Below are 16,678 nucleotides of genomic sequence, written 5' to 3'. Positions count from 1 at the left end.
AAAAAAAATGTGTGCAAGTCTTATACTTTTTTTTTTTTTTTTTGAATAGGCTAATACATTCAAGGAGACCAAACATCACATGATCTCCAACTGACCCTTATTACTTATGAAAGAATGACACAATCAGTAAATCAGCCATTTAGTTACTTGCAGTGCATTCATGAATACTTTTATCCAGTATCTAAAATGTTTCTTTATCTTATGGCTATTTTTATCCAGTATGTAGTATTTCCCAGAGAGATGGACAGTCCATCACAGGGCCACACACAAAGACAGACAACGGTCATATTCTCACTCACATCTATGGGCAATTTAAGCCTTGTTCAGACTGTATGTCCAAATCTTATTTTTGTGCATTTCCAATCATATTTAGCAAGTGTGAACGGCAAAAAAAATCACATGAAAAGGCTTTGTAAACTTCGTATTTCAAGCCACATTCATATGTGGTTTGAGATCATATTCAAATGACATTTCTGGAAATCCGTTTCAGTCTGACCGCTCTGATCGGACTTTCTCATGCCATGTAAACACGTCGGATGTTGTTTTTTGAAAACATGCTGAATGTCTTTGCAGGAAAAAAGGTTGTGTTTTTGTGAAGTGCAAGTCAAGCAGAAAATGACAATATACTGCTTGGGTACATACCTCTTTGAGTTTTGAGACTGGCATAGACAGCATGGAATAAATCAGTGCATTCCCCCTTTCTATATTTCTGCTGCTGCCTCATAAAATGTAATAATCCAGTGTGACGGCAACATGTTATGTTGTAATACAACATCTGTATTGCAAATCTGAACAGCTGCGTTACACAGTATGGACAGTCAATTATTTAAATCGGATTCCAGTTGGATAAACAAATAATGGGATTTGGTCTGACAGTCTGAACAAGGCTTTAGTGTTTTCATTTCACCTGAGCTGCAAGTTTTTGAGCTGTAGGGGAAAAACCTGAGCACCCATGCCAACATGCGGAGAACTCCACACAGAAATGCCTGAGCCATGGCCCTTCTTCTTGTGAGGTGACCGTGCTACTCACTTAGGGTGTGCTATAAGTTTGGAGTTAGAAACTAGTTCCAAACAAAGCACAGTCTTTGTGTGTCTTTACTCAATATATCAGATTTTGAGTGAATGATTCAGTAACTCATTCATAAAGGCAGTCACTTGCTTCATTTCATTAATCTCATAGGATTATTTATGCAGTTGCAGTGGAAATTGCCACCTCTGAGCTGCATGAACAGTCTGTTTAAATACATCAATGCAGTTGTGGCTTTTTTATCACCTCTGCGTTGTATTGGTAACAGCCCTATTATGTCTTCTTATTATGTAATTTGAAGAGAAAGGAAAACTTGAAATCCCATCATATGACCCCTTTAAAGAATTAGACACAAAGTATGATGTGAAGGTTAGAAAAATGAGCTCTAATAAAATTGCCCTTCGAAATCAATTAAATGAGGCAAATATTGCCTGTTAATTGAAAAGTTAATTTGTCACTACTGTGAACTAACAACTAAATAACCACAGAATATGAAGAATATTAAAAGCTTTGGGAGCTTTTTACAACAGACCTAAATCTGTGCAAAAACAGCAAAATATTTTCTAATTATCCTTATCGACAAAAGTCCCAAAAATGAGAAGGCGCTTTTTTTTTCTCTGTCTCTGTGCCCGCCAAACCAGTAACATGCATAAAGAAAATAAATTATTTTTAATAGAAAAATGCTTTGCATTAATTTATCAAAGTAACTGTAATTCAGTAGTGTGTATGGCCCCCGTGTGCCTGCATGCACTCTTGACAACATCTGGGCATGCTCCTGATGAGATAGTGGATGGTGTCCAATCTCCTCCCAGACCTGGATTAGAGCATTAGTGATTCCTGGACAGTCTTTGGCATAGGCCCACTGGCAGACGAGCCACGAACACTTTTTTTATATGTTCTACATTTCATATACTTATATAACATATATTCTAAATTAAAAATACATTTAAAAAAAAAACAAAAAAACAGAAAAACATACCTAATGCAGAAAAGCCGCCTCTCTTTCCGAATTGCGTAGATGACCACTTTCTTTCTTTCACTATCTCTTCTCTTCTGATAGTTTTTCAGGCGAATCGTTCTCTATGTGCAGTAAAGAAAGATCTGAGAATCTGTCCTGTGCCACATGAAGATCGGAGCCAGATTCTCCTCATAACTGAGAAATTTCTGATGTAAAAACATACCTAATGCAGAAAAGCCGCCTCTCTTTCCGAATTGCGTAGATGACCACTTTCTTTCTTTCACTATCTCTTCTCTTCTGATTGTTTTTCAGTCAAATCGTTCTCTATGTGCAGTAAAGAAAGATCTGAGAATCTGTCCTGTGCCACATGAAGATCGGAGCCAGATTCTCCTCATAACTGAGAAACTTATTTCTGATGTAGCCGAATCAATGGGCAGCGTGAGTGCAAGCTGCAGTAGTCTGAAAAAGTTTGGATATTTGTTCTTCCGTAGCCTACTTCATCTTTAAGTTTCTCAAGAGTAATCGACGATGCGATCGCACATTTCACAAGATCCATTTCAGCTGTCACAAGCCGAGGGTGAATCTTAAGGCTTGCGTATGCATCACACGCCACACTCATGGCCATTGCTTTAAATCGCCTGTCCAATTCAGCCAGAAATGACTCAGTCCACCACATTTTTATTAGCAGGTTTATAAAAAAACAACAACAACGAATATTTGTTAACTTGCTAAAGCGGGAAAATAACGAAAAGAGAGTCCTCTCATGTCCTCTCAAGTTGAGAATCATGAGTCACGACTCGCGAGGATATGGGGCTTAAATAATTCAGCCAGAAATGACTCAGTCCACCACATTTTTATTAGCAGGTTTATAAAAAAACAACAACAACGAATATTTGTTAACTTGCTAAAGCGGGAAAATAACGAAAAGAGAGTCCTCTCATGTCCTCAAGTTGAGAATCATGAGTCACGACTCGCGAGGATATGGGGCTTAAATAATTAATTTAGCCCAAAACGTACTTATTCTATCTACTAAAATAATAAGATAATACAAATAAAATGAGAAAATGCAAATTTTTTAATTATATTTTATTCATAGCTCAGACAAAATCATTATTGGCTCTCGTCTGTGGGGCAGTTCCCACCTCCCCTAAACTCCGCCTATGGTCTTTGGTGCTACTTGGTGGCTTCAGATGCTTTGGTACATAATGTCCCAGAGGTTCTCAATTGGACTCAGGTGTGGGGAACATAAGAGCCAGTCAATGGCATCAGTGCCTTTGTCATTAAGAAACTGCCTACACACTGCGGCCACATGAGGCTGGGAATTGTCATGCACCAGGAGGAACCCAGAGCCCACTGTACTAATTTAAAGTCTGACAAGAAAACGAGGCACCAATGGCGTATGTGCCAGTTCTGGTGTTCTCTAGCAAATTCCAATCAAGCTGCATGGTGCTGGGCTGTGAGCACAGGTCCCACTATAGCAGGGGTCTCCAACATGTCACTCGCAAGCTACTAGTAGCTCTTTCATCCAATCAGAGTGAGATAATATAGACAGGTCCCACTCCCTCCAATGCAAATACTTTTTTTTTTTTTGACATTGGCCGTGAGTTTATTTTAAGGATCCAATTTAGTATTCAGAATTTCTAATTATCATTAAACCGGCATTTGATCATCGCAATTTGAAAAACCCAAGTTAATAACGTGTCTACTACACCAGACGCAACAGTTGTCGTGTCACGCCACAGTCTGTCTACACTGGACACGACAAAGAGACCCTTGCAGATCATTTGTAATTTGTGTCAGTTCATCATAAAAAGAACGAAGCATTAGTTTACTGTCGGGGATTTGTTGTTGCGTCGTGTCACACCGCACCGCATCCAGTGTAGACAGCATCACTGATCATAATGGGTTCTACTGTATTCTTATTGTCGCGTCGCTCCGTTCACGTCCAGTGTAGACACGTGTAAAAGAGTCCAACGCAGGCGCAACACACAGAGTAGGTTTGTTACATCATGTTAGTGATGTACATGACTCGGGTGTATTATTTAGTTTGTGCGAAAATATGATGGAAGGCAGACTGCTGAGAGAAACTCTATGAAAGAATGTGTGATTGAATGAATTGTATATGAATGCATAAGGAGGAACCAGCTGTCTTCAGAAAAGTTTCGCTGTCATTTTATTTTCATTTTCCCACTGTTTCTGCTGTTCCATAAGCACCACCAGCTGTTAAACAGTGGATTTACAATTTCATATTATCCCAAGTGTTGAGATTTTTAGAACGCATATTAGCTTATGTAGGACTGTTTATGGACAAATTAGGACTGCAACAGTTCCTCGATTCTATTTGAGTATTTGATTTTTAAAAAAATCATTGATTTCATTTTGCCCGTGTCTAGTAATCGGCAAAATACCGGAAGTGGTGCATTTCACAGACGAGAATCCACGAAACGCATTATTACACAATTACACATTATTTAAACAATCATAATAAAGCATAATGCTGTTGTGAATTCAGAAACGCTACGATTCAATTAAATAGATATATGCATTACAGGTTTAATTATATATATGAGCTTTAATTATGTACATGCATGTAGGTCATGTGTGCGTGTCGGAGCGTCTCCGTTCACAATAAATGCTGCTCCACACGAACTGTTATCATTTACATGTGTGGACTGTGGAGCGTCTCAAATTCCATCTCTGCATATTGTTATGAGTTTGGGTTTATTATAACGTTCATCTGGGAATGCAACGTGTGCCATTTCATCAGATTTGTAAGGTAAATCATTTATAAACCTATGCAAACCCAGGAGAATACATCAATATCTTTCTCAATATGCTAACTGCTCACCGTGATTTCAAAATAAAAGCTCTGAGTTTACATGCTTTGATGTCCACATATTCACGAAATTACAGTGGCTGTAGCATTTGTCGTGAAGAAATTGCCAAATATAAAAGTTTAGGTGGACATTTAAATTAAATGTTGTTTAGTCAATATTAAAGGGGTCATATGATGCAATTTCAATTTTTCCTTTCTCACAGACAAGGTTTGAGAAGAAAAAAATCATTATGAAAATCTAATTATATTTTCCTTATTATAATAATTATTTCCTTATTGGTTATTTTGGGAAAATCCCAGGTATTTTGAGCAGTAGGATTATAAAAAAATATATGCTAATATAAAATTAAATGATACAAGTAGCCTATATAAAACTGCAAAATAAACATTAATCTATCAGTACTTTTTACTTTAGTACATAAATCAAGTACTTTTGTACTTTCACTCAAGTAAAATTGAAAACGGAGTACTTTTACTGGAGTAATAAAAAAACAAGAGTAGGCTTGTTGTTTCTCCGATCACAAATGCAGACATGGTTTTATGTTTACGCGGCGCGATGCAACGCAAAAAGACAGTATAAGTCATTATAATCCGTAATTATGTCCCCACTGGATGCAACAAATGCCTCGTTTGTAATGGGTTTTATTGGTTTTGTCTCGTCTAGTTATGTCCGGATCGCGAAAGAATCGTTCTATTGAACCGAATCTTCGTAGTGAACCGGTCGAACCAGTTCACCAAATCGAACTGAATCATTTGAAACTGTTCGCGTCTCCAGTACGCACTAATCCACAAATTACTTAAATTATTCGGTTTATAAACGTGCCTGACACTCCCTCTGACTCGAAATAAACCAATATCCCGAGTTATTCAGTTACTCCTAACAGTACATTGACTGAACTGCTAAAAGAGAACCGATGATGGGATATGCACGAGCAGAGCAGCTGGACTGAGTCTCGTCCTGCTGGGAGATTGCATCACAGTATGTTAAGAGGCGTAACATTTCCGTCACAAGCTTGAGGTATTCGGCCAATCACAACGCACTGGATAGCTGGCCAATCAGAGCACACCTCGCTTTTTTTAGAAAGATGAGCTTTGTAAAAATCGACGCGTTTCAGAAAGGCGGGGCATAGAGAAACAATAATGTACATTATATGGAAAATGTGTTTTTTTAACCTTAAACCGCATAAACACATTGCATTACACCAAATACACAACATAATGTTCTTTTTAGCAACGTCATATGACCCCTTTAAACAAGGATTAGATCGCGCAGTAAACTGTAAAAACAATCATCAGGCTGTTGGCGTCCTCTGCAGGCATTTGTTATAATGCGTAATGTACGTTAGCTCTATTGTTTACAATACAGTATGTATTTTAAAGGTTTTGTTCAATAAAACCATGTGATTAATTGCTTTTGATACATTATTTGAACTAATTATTATTGACTCATTACTATATATGTATTTTAAGTAATTTTAAAAGCTATTGCTAGCTTAGGTCTATTTTTATTACCACAAAAAAATTATTATAATTATCTGATTACTCGATTAATCATCAAAATAATCAACAGATTACTTGATTGCTAAAATAATCGTTAGTGACAGCCTTAGAGCAGATAAAATATAATTTATCATCTTGACTCATCATTTCATATATAAAAAATGATTTAAAGGCTGAAATGTGAGATTTTATTGCTTCTATTGTCCTAATTTGTAAGTCGTTTTGGATAAAAGCATCTGCTAAACAACTAAATGTAAATTTCCCCAAAAAAATGTTTTGGTCAAAACTTTATTTCAACAGTACAACAGTACGTCAGTAGATAACATGTTATGAATATTTATGCAAACAAAAAGTGCATAGTGCTGCTACTTTTTGTTGGTTTTCGGTAGGGCTGCACGATAAATCGCATGCGATATTTAACGTGCATCTTGTCAGAAAGCCGGCTCTGTAATCAGCGGTAAATCTCCATCACCTGCGGGCTTTCACATTGAGCAGCATTAACTACACAGAGCCGTTGTTCACTGACGAGCTGCGCAAAAAATCGCGCAAATATGAACGTGGTTTTGCGCAGCTGGTCAGTGAACAACGGCTCTGTGTAGTTAATGCTGCTCAATGTGAAAGCCCGCAGGTGATGGAGATTTACCGCTGATTACAGAACCGGCTTTACTGATAAGATGCGCGTTAAATATCGCATGCGATTTATCGTGCAGCCCTAGTTTTCGGTATAAAACTTGATTTCAGTGTGTGTCCAGCACATTTTAACATGTATTATACCATGTTATACCATGTATAACAGTTTGGATTGATACATTATTTAAGAGATTTATGTATTGGATAACATGGGTAGCTCTAGTCCACTTTCATTTTTAAAAAGTCGCTCTCGAATGAAAAAAGGTTAATGAGGAAAAAAAATTAACTTAAATGATTTTAGCAAATGGCTGCAATATAACAAAGAGTGAAAAATTTAAGGGGGTCTGAATACTTTCCGTACCCACTGTACATACACCACATAAGTTGGTGTAGCCTACTTTTCTCGCACCATGACTTGCACAACTTATTTTGAATCCTTGTGTTTCTCCAGTCAGGTAAGAGGGAGACTGAAGGATGAGGTGGAAGGCATGAGAATGACTCATCCCAATTTCAAACCAGGCCTTGTGGTGTTACAGGTTAGTGGTAACCTGTCTATGAATGACAGTTAATCATTTCTGAAGTACTGATGAACATGATGGTAATTGTTCTGTTTTACACTTAAGCAATTTTGCACTTGAGTAATAAAGGATTCATTGCTGTATGCAAATGGTACAGTTAATTTTATTTTTATTGCCTTAACAATAAAAATAATCTCCCTGCAATGTTTTGGGGAGATTATTTTATGGTTCTAAAATATAAAACCTAAAAAGAACCTTCCTGGAATGTTTTTATTTGGTTCTCAAAAAAAGTAAAAATAATAAATGAAATAACCAAACAGGAACCAAATACTTACGATAGCGGAATGTACTGTGTTTGCTAGGTCGGTCTCCTTGAACTGAGAACAAGCTTGAATACTAGTTTTGCCTCTGCATTTCATTTAATTGTTGATGGCTATTGTCATTTCATGACAAATCAGGGCTCAACGCTAAGGATTTTTTCTACTGGCCTGGTCAGGCCAGTGGTTCAAATTTGTACTTGCCCTGCCACAAAAAAATAAAATGGTTGCTGTTATCATTGTTTTTGACCCGTTATCTTATATTCCAATAAATAAATCTTATATGACACCAACATTTTAGATACCACTTAAATTTTACAATTCTTAGTTCCATGTGAACAAGTGAACAGTCAATAGATAAGAACAAATTACAAGCAATAGCACATAATAAATAAATAAAACAAAGATACAAATTAAATTATGCTTAGGTTATGCAAATTAAGGTTATGCAAGGCTTAGGCTTTTAGGTTTGTAGTTGTACAAAAGTATAAGAATAATCAAATGTAAAATATGTAAATGTAAAATAACATTGCATATTCTTTTATATATAAATTAAATATAGATTAGTCATTGTTAAAGCAGCAAAAGTTATTCAGTCAAGAACAAGAAGTGATTCTTTTTTTTTTTTTTTACACAAAACTTGATTTCAGTGTGTGTCCAGCACATTTTAACATGTATTATACCATGTTATACCATGTATAACAGTTTGGATTGATACATTATTTAAGAGATTTATGTATTGGATAACATGGGTAGCTCTAGTCTGCTTTCATTTTTAAAAAGTAGCTCTCGAATGAAAAAAGGTTGGAGATCTCTGCACTATAGGATGTTGAACCCTTATGCCACCCTCATGGAATCTGTTTCTAACAGTTTGGTCAGAAACATGCATACTAGTAGTCTGCTCAAAGTCATTTTGGAGGGCTCTGGCAATGCTCCTGCTGTTCCTCCTTGCACAAAGGAACGGATTCGGGTCCTGCTGTTGGGTTGTTGCCCTCTTCTACCTCCCTGTTCAGCTCTCCTCGTTTAACAGCTCGTCTTCTGGTATCTCCCCATGCTCTTGAAACTGTGCTTTGAGACACACTTCCTTCCTTGCGATGACATATGTGGATGGCCCATCCTGGAGGAACTGGACTACCTGTGCAACCTGACTGGGTTGTAGGTACAAGTATAAGAAGGGCAAGGGCCCTAACAAAACGCATAACTAAAGGCAAATAAAAGCAAGGGAAGTATATGGAGAGAGCAACTGTCTGTGGCCACCACCTGCAAAAAAGGGGGGGGGGAATGCTGTTGCCTCTCCAGTGTACCCTTTGTCACTTTCATTTTCACCAAAGCATGTGAAACTGATTCAAACTTATGCTTCCTAACAGAACAGATTGGTATCCCTGAAGTTTAGTTGACTTGGTGTTATACTGTGATTAAATGCTCCTTTCATATTTTTATCAGCGTATTTTCAATACCGACTATCAGCAGCTGTACTATTTAGTTGTCTAGTCTGACACGTCCCTATTATTAATTAATATAAATGTGTGATGTAATAGATTTGAGAGAAAGAAGCTCAACTTGATATCATAAGTACATACATATACATACAGTGGGTACGGAAAGTATTCTTTTTTTTTTTTTTTTACACGTCCATTTTATTTCTCAGCTCTTTAAGTTCACTTAAATTCACTGTTTTCTAGGGATGTGCAACGGTGATCGAGTTCTCGGTCATGACAGCGACGATCGATCATGAAAACGATGAACGTGTTTTAAAAAAAAAATTCTCATTGGTTACAGCAGCACTTTGAGCTCTGATTGTTTAGCTTGCCACAGCATGCGGTCCAAAGTATATGTGAGAAGAGAGAGAAGCAAGTCACGTAGTGATGTCTGATATTGACCTTTTGAGTTATTTGAGATGGTCATATTGCTTTTAGATGTTTCTTTTTTTTAAATACTGATGTTATAATGATGCAGCAGTGCTTTGTTCATCATATTTGTTCAACGGTAGGCATACTTCAATTAAAACTGTTTTATCGTAATTCATATGGCTTCGAAAACGTGCAGGTGATTTCAGGGATCACTTGATAATGTAGATGAAAATATAGCACAAATCTGCCATAAACATAGCATTATAATGAGAACTTTATAGAATGTGAAATCTATAGTAAATTCTGTCTGCTTTCCTTGCCCGTGTTTCAGCACGCTGTTAAGAATGTGCATCATGGCGGGAGCTCTCTCTCTCTCTCTCTCTCTCTCTCTCTGTCTCTCTCTCTCGCTATAGTAGGTAACTTCACTGGCATTTGCATCCTTTTGTGCAGATACAGGTTGTAATGTTATTACATTACTATGTTATGTATCTAAGTTATTTGATTAATATAGGATGTGTCATAGAATGGGCTTCAGTTTATTGGCATAAAGTCACTCTTCAGCTTCACCTCAGGCAGATATTCCTTTTTAGATGCTTCTTTTTTAATAACATTGCTGCATCATAATCATAATCTAACAGTGTTCTAATCATGTTCATATTTTCATAGACAGGTTTTAATGTCATATTTTTATTTTTAACATTCATTTTCATAATAGTCATCATATATTTTTATTATCTCTATGACGGCCATGCCCCGCCCCCCGAGTGCTCGAGTACTCATTTTTGAAACCTTTCAATAATTGAAATGGGAAATTGACAAAAATGCCCATCCCTACTGTTTTCCAGTATACCTGCCAAGTCGAGTATTTTGACTTTTGCATGTATTTGTCCATTGAAGCACAAGGAAACACAAAAAGAAACTCAATTCAAGGGTTGTGCATTGCCTGATACGGCTCTGTGTGCTCGCGCAGAATACACTAAATGGAGTTGTTTTCGTCGTCTTGCTTTTGAAAGCTTTAAAATGTAAAATTGAATGTTCACATTGGCCAGGAGTGCCCATTCGGGGCTTGCACGTTGTCAGAGACACGCAGCTGTCTGTGTGCGCAATGTACACACAGAATACAGCACGCAAATACTGAATTGACTTCTTTCATGTCTTCTTGTGCTCGAATGCTTTAAAATCGATTAGACATGTGCCGGCATTCGGTAATGGGATATATCACGGTAATGAACATGCATGATATTGTTATCGTGGGCACTTCAAAATAATTAAAACATGAAAATAATAGTCGAAATGTGAAATTAAAACCGCCAGTAGGTGACAGCAAGTGACTGTTACTCAGTGAGTCATTGAGATTCAACCGATTCATTCAGAAACAAAGCTTTTGACTGTGTTAATGAGTGAATCACTGAATCATATTCCATTTTAAGAATATTTTTCCCATCAACTGGTCACAATGCACAACACCGCTGTATACTGTGTCAAAGACGCATGCGCACTCTCATGTAAACAAGCATGGATAAGAAGTGCATGGCGGAACCGGGTGTGCCTCACACACAGTGGTGTATAAAGTACCTGAAAGCCATACTCAAGTAAAAGTACAGATATCTTACCAGAAAATGACGTTGGTAGAAGTTGAAGTCACCGTTTAGAATATTACTTGTGTGTGTGTGTGTGTATAGATATATGTGTATATCAGTGGTCAAACCTGCTTTCCTGCAGTCCGTGTTCTTCTGACTTCTGACTATTTTGTTGTAAGTAACAAATATGCTTCGGGGGAATGTATCGGACTAAAAGTATACATTTTAATTAGGAAATGTTGTGGAGTAAAAGTAAAAGTTGGCTGAAATATAAAAACTCAAGTAAAGTACAGATACTCCCAAAAAATACTTAAGTACTGTAACAAAGTATTATTACTTCGTTGCATTACACCACTGCTCACACATCCTGAAAAGTGAAGCTGCGGGCTCTTTGATCACTCCCTGGTGGCTGGCTGCAGTACAGGTCATAAACCCCGCCCTCTCCATGTAAACGAAAGGGACTTGAGTCAAAATAAAAAAATAAATTACACTTCCAATACAATTTTCCGAAAGATGGTTTTGGTCATTTAAGGCCCCCTGGTGGCTGGCTGCAGTACAGGTCATAAACCCCACCCTCTCCATGTAAACGAATGCGACTCAAGTCAAAATAAAAAAATAAATTACGCTTCCAATACAATTTTCCAAAAGATGGTTTTGGTCATTTAAGGTAGTTGTTATCACGCTGATATATGTTCAATTGTTCGTTTTTGTGATAAGTTTGATTTTAGCTAGTAATTTGATACTATAAAAACGGGGCGTGACGTTATGGTTGATTGGGTCTCCGGGAATTTGGGCGGGAGTTTGATACCGCGGCTCCACCTCACGACACTACTGCGCAGACTCTGGCATCAAACGAATCTCTACTGCGCAGACTCTGGCTGCAAAAAAGAATCTCTACTGCGCAGACTCTGGCTCCAAATGACATCATTTACTCAAGATGGCAGTGGCCATACTGAGATGCTTTGGCTTCACTTTTCTATAGTGGAAGGAAGTGGAGACGCGTCGTCCATCTTTTTTTTACAGTCTATGGGCGGAACCCATGAAGGCAACGTGCTGAATGAAAGCACATTCACTCTCTGACAGCAGATGCCGCTGAAAAGCAGAAATGCAACCTTTACCCCGGAAACCCCGTAAACAAAACAGCGTCGTTACTTTCTGAAACGTATTTAAATGATTTTAGCCATTTAGCCATGATTTTTTTTTTATGGAGATCATCACAGCGCCAAATACTTAAATATTTAGACTTAATAGGCTATTTATTTTCAAACTTTTTTACATTTTAATCTGGTCTACAACATGCCCTAGATATTGTTTGAAAATGTTTTGATTCTTTATTGTTCGGTCAAACTTTACATTAGGGCTTCATTAGTTACACTGCCAATGAAAAATTCTTGTAAACATTCATTAATCTTGGGTAATTTCAATATTTAATAAGTTGTTATAATCAAAAGTTGCAACTTTATTTAATGAACTCGAGCTAACATTAAGAGTTGTATTTTTTAAGAAAGATTAATAATTTTGTATCAAATGTAGCTATTGCTCATAGGCTTGTCGCAATAATCAATATATCGACTTATCGCGCAATATACAGTGGTGTGAAAAAGTGTTGGCCCCCTTCCTGATTTCTTATTTTTTTGCATGTTTGTCACACTTTAATGTTTCAGATCATCAAACAAATTTAAATATTAGTCAAAGATAACACAAATAAACACATTTGATACTTAATTTCCATGATCTAAATATTCTTAAAAATTAAAAGTTTGTTGTCATTTGGAAGTGTGTAGGCCTTCTTGCATTATTATGCTGTTACATTATGATTATATATTCAGTGGCATAAAATGGTATTTAAAATGACAATAATATCGCTTATCGCAATTATTTTGGGGGCAATATATCGCACAACAAAAAGTTGTTATCGTGACAGGCCTAATTGCTCATTATTAATGTTAATGCATTAACTAAGGTTAACTAATGGAATCCTAATGTAAAATGTTACCTATTGGTCTTTATAATTCTTTTGCACTTTAATCTGTGTGAAATTTATTTAGTTTTGTACAATTTTATAAATTTTTTGTGTATTGCTTTATTGTATTTAAATGTTCAGTTCAAAAGCATAAACTGGAAAAGAGGAAATGACTAAAAACGTTTAACAAAAAATGAAATGTGTGTAAGTTTTAAACATTGCTTGAATGTTGACGCTTTGTTTGTTCTAGGTGGGAGACAGAGAGGACTCAAACTTGTACATCAGCATGAAGCTAAAAGCAGCTGCTGAGGTAAAACCACATTCAGCACAGTGATTCAACTGCTTTATTGTGTAGATGTCTGTGCTTGATTATAATACTTAACACAAAAAGTTCCCAGTCATTTATATTAAAATTTACATTGACACACATTCCTTTAAACAGAGTATTCAATCCAGAGAGTGGAAAAACAGGGTAGAGAACTGCTTTTAATGGGAAAATCTTACCAGCATTATAAATGCAATTTGTGACGTGACCTCTTCGAAGATGGCCGCTTGGTTCGAGAGCTCCACGCCGGTTCCCTTTCTTTTCAAATTTTCCTTCTTTTATCTTGATTCTTACTCGAGGTATACTGTCCCAACATTAACAAGCAATGTCCGAGACTAAAGAAACGTGGGAATTTCCTCTATTCACATCTTCTCGGCCTTCCAGAAACGTAAAAAAAGCACGCTGAGACGGAGGGGAGACCTCGTCAGATAAGGCCGAAGTCATGCTGACCGAAATCCGTTCACTGGGAACCAGTTTGGGCAATATTGACGGCAGGTTAAGTGCGATTGACAACCGTTTGGACAATATTTCTACTTCAGTTACCTCGATACAGGAAGCCCTTTCTAATTTGTCTGGCAGAGTGGCGTCAAATGAGACTCGTTTAGCTGAGGCTGAATGCATCATCTCCGCAGCCGAAGATTGCATGCTGTCTCACGACAACAGAATTGCGTTTTTGGACAAAGAATTGGCATTACTTAGAGCCAAAGTAGACGACCTGGAGAACCGAGGAAGACGCGAAAACCTGAGAATCGTCGGCCTACCTGAGAAAGCTGAAGGTTCCGAGTCCGTCGCACAATTTCTCACGAAGATGCTGCTGAAATGGCTGGACTTTTCCTCTCTAGCGGCCATGACCAAATTTCTAAAAACTTTGGAAGATGGTAACGATTGAGAGATATAATGGGCATACATAGGCTATACCAAAATAAATGCTGCCGATTCTATATACTGGAGTTTTTTACGCTGTTGATGTTCGAGAAAATTCCGAGGTAGATTTATTTGAAACTTGATGTGTGGCAGTTACTTCATTTTGACCCCCCTTTTTTGTTTGTTCTTAATAGAAACTGCTGGAAATATTTTTTTCTTCCCTCTTTGTGGCCAAGGACTGCTAGATAAGTGCCCTAACCTCGGATATTTGACATACAAGAAATTAAGGGAACTGGTTTGTTCCACATGTGCGTCCACAAATGGGTGTAACTCTGTATTACCACTTGGTATTGGGTATCTTAAAGGGGTCATATGATGTTGCTAAAAAGAACATTATTTTGTGTATTTGGTGTAATGAAATGTGTTTATGCGGTTTAAGGTTCAAAAAACACATTATTTTTCACATACTGTGCATTATTGTTATTTTTACAAAGCTCATCGTTCTGAAAAGCGAGATGTGCTAGGGCTTGCAGCAATCACATGTGACGACCCCGGGCTGGACTCCGTTTCGTCCATGGTGAAAGCCGATCCGGCGATCCACAGGTCGAAGTTGATGTATTTCCTCAGCGACCAGCATGGATCAGCTCTAGGCATGACGAATGATTTGCCTACATATGTGTGTGGTCCGTGATCTCGCGCTCGCGAGATGTATACCGGAAACCCTGCACTCCCGTGGGTGTGGTCCGGAAGCTCTTCCCAATGTTTTGATTTTTTGAACTGGAAAAAGGGCGGCGTTCAGCGTTTTGGGAAAGCGGTGTGTGAAACGGACTCTTAAAGGGTTAGTTCACCCAAAAATGAAAATTCTGTCATTAATTACTCACCCTCATGTCGTTTCAAACCCGTAAAACCTTCGTTCATCTTCGGAACACAAATTAAGATATTTTTGATGGAATCTGAGAGCTGTCTGACCCTCCATAGACAGCAACGCAACTGAAATGTTCATGTTCTGTGTCAGCTGCGTCACACGGATACGCTGTTTCCGTTCAGATCAAATCACAACAACTTGGAAACGGATCCGGTGTGACGCAGTGGACACAGAACAGATTAGGAATATTCTTCCTAATTTTTATATTTATTTTAATTCCTCCCTTGTTACTTATCTAACCCTTTTTTTAAAGATATTAATAAACACTTTTCTAAATTAATTTGGAACCACAAAATGCCCCGTATTAATTTGACCAAATTGATGAAACCAAAAGATAAGAGAGGTGTCGCCTTACCAAACTTTAAATTTTATTACTGGTCAGCACAGGTGAAGCATATGGTCAGTTGGTATAATGAAAGGACTGATTCTATGTGGCTTAATATGGAAGCTACAGTTTGTGCTGTTTCCTGTTTCTTTGCATAATATACCGTAGGTCTTTCTCTCTTGTTTAACTTGGGGATCTCAAAAGTGTCTTTTGCCTTTTTCTTGAAAGCCAAGTGTCTTGAAATTTCTACAAGAGCTCCTTAAGTTGCAATTCTGTTTCTCTCTGGAATTGTATTTATCTATTGGAGTAGAGACAATATTTGACTCTCATGCTAAACACTTGTTTTTAATTTTGGTCTATTTGGCAAAGAAATGTATATTGTTATTGTCAGGGTTCCCACTCTTTCATGAACACCAGATTCAAGGACTTTCAAGGACTTTTGAAAGCACCATTTATTTTATATCAAGCACCTATCAAATTCACACTTCAGAGTATGTAGTGTCATGAAAGACAGTCATGAAAATATAGGACAATTATTTAAATAGCGCCATAAACAAAATGTATTTCAAATTTAATTCAAGCACTTTCAAGGACCTATGTTTGTTTTCAAGTACTTTCCAGGCCTTGAATCCATATGTCTGAAATTCAAGTACTTTCAAGAAGCGTGGGAACCCTGTATTGTGGTCATCCCCTCAGGTACCTTCTTTCAAAATGTGGATGTCTCAAATATCTGCATTACTCCCACTTGAGAAACTCACTTATGACACACATCGAAGGTCTAACGACTTTTGGAAGATTTGGGCACCTCTTTGGCATTATGTTAATAACCTCCCCTGATTCCCTATTCTACTGGGTATTTACATTACATTTACATTTAGTCGTTTAGCAGATGCTTTTATCCAAAGCGACTTACAAATGAGGACAATAAAAGCAGTCAAAACTAACAAAAGAGCAACAATATACAAGTGCAAATGACAAGTCTCTGTTAGCCTAACGCAGTACACGTAGCAAGGTGTATATATATATATATATATATATATGTGTGTATGTATGTATGTAT

The 16,678-nt window shown here is 37.3% G+C and overlaps 1 protein-coding gene across 1 annotated transcript in view; it reads left to right on the top strand.

Annotated features, from left to right (window-relative positions):
- LOC107728958 (C-1-tetrahydrofolate synthase, cytoplasmic-like) overlaps positions 1–16,678 on the top strand; it is a 47,734-nt gene that overhangs the window by 1,152 nt on the left and 29,904 nt on the right. The window contains exons 2-3 of the mRNA XM_016539294.1: positions 7,403–7,487; positions 13,430–13,489. Of these exons, the coding sequence (XP_016394780.1) occupies positions 7,403–7,487; positions 13,430–13,489 (145 nt within the window). The remainder of the gene's footprint in view (positions 1–7,402; positions 7,488–13,429; positions 13,490–16,678) is intronic.

Source organism: Sinocyclocheilus rhinocerous, unplaced genomic scaffold (genome assembly GCF_001515625.1).
Source record: "Sinocyclocheilus rhinocerous isolate Xijiao unplaced genomic scaffold, SAMN03320098_v1.1 scaffold2743, whole genome shotgun sequence".
Taxonomy (NCBI): Eukaryota; Metazoa; Chordata; class Actinopteri; order Cypriniformes; family Cyprinidae; genus Sinocyclocheilus; species Sinocyclocheilus rhinocerous.
The sequence above is the reverse complement of the archived record's forward strand: the minus strand, read 5'-3'. Positions and strand labels throughout refer to the sequence as shown.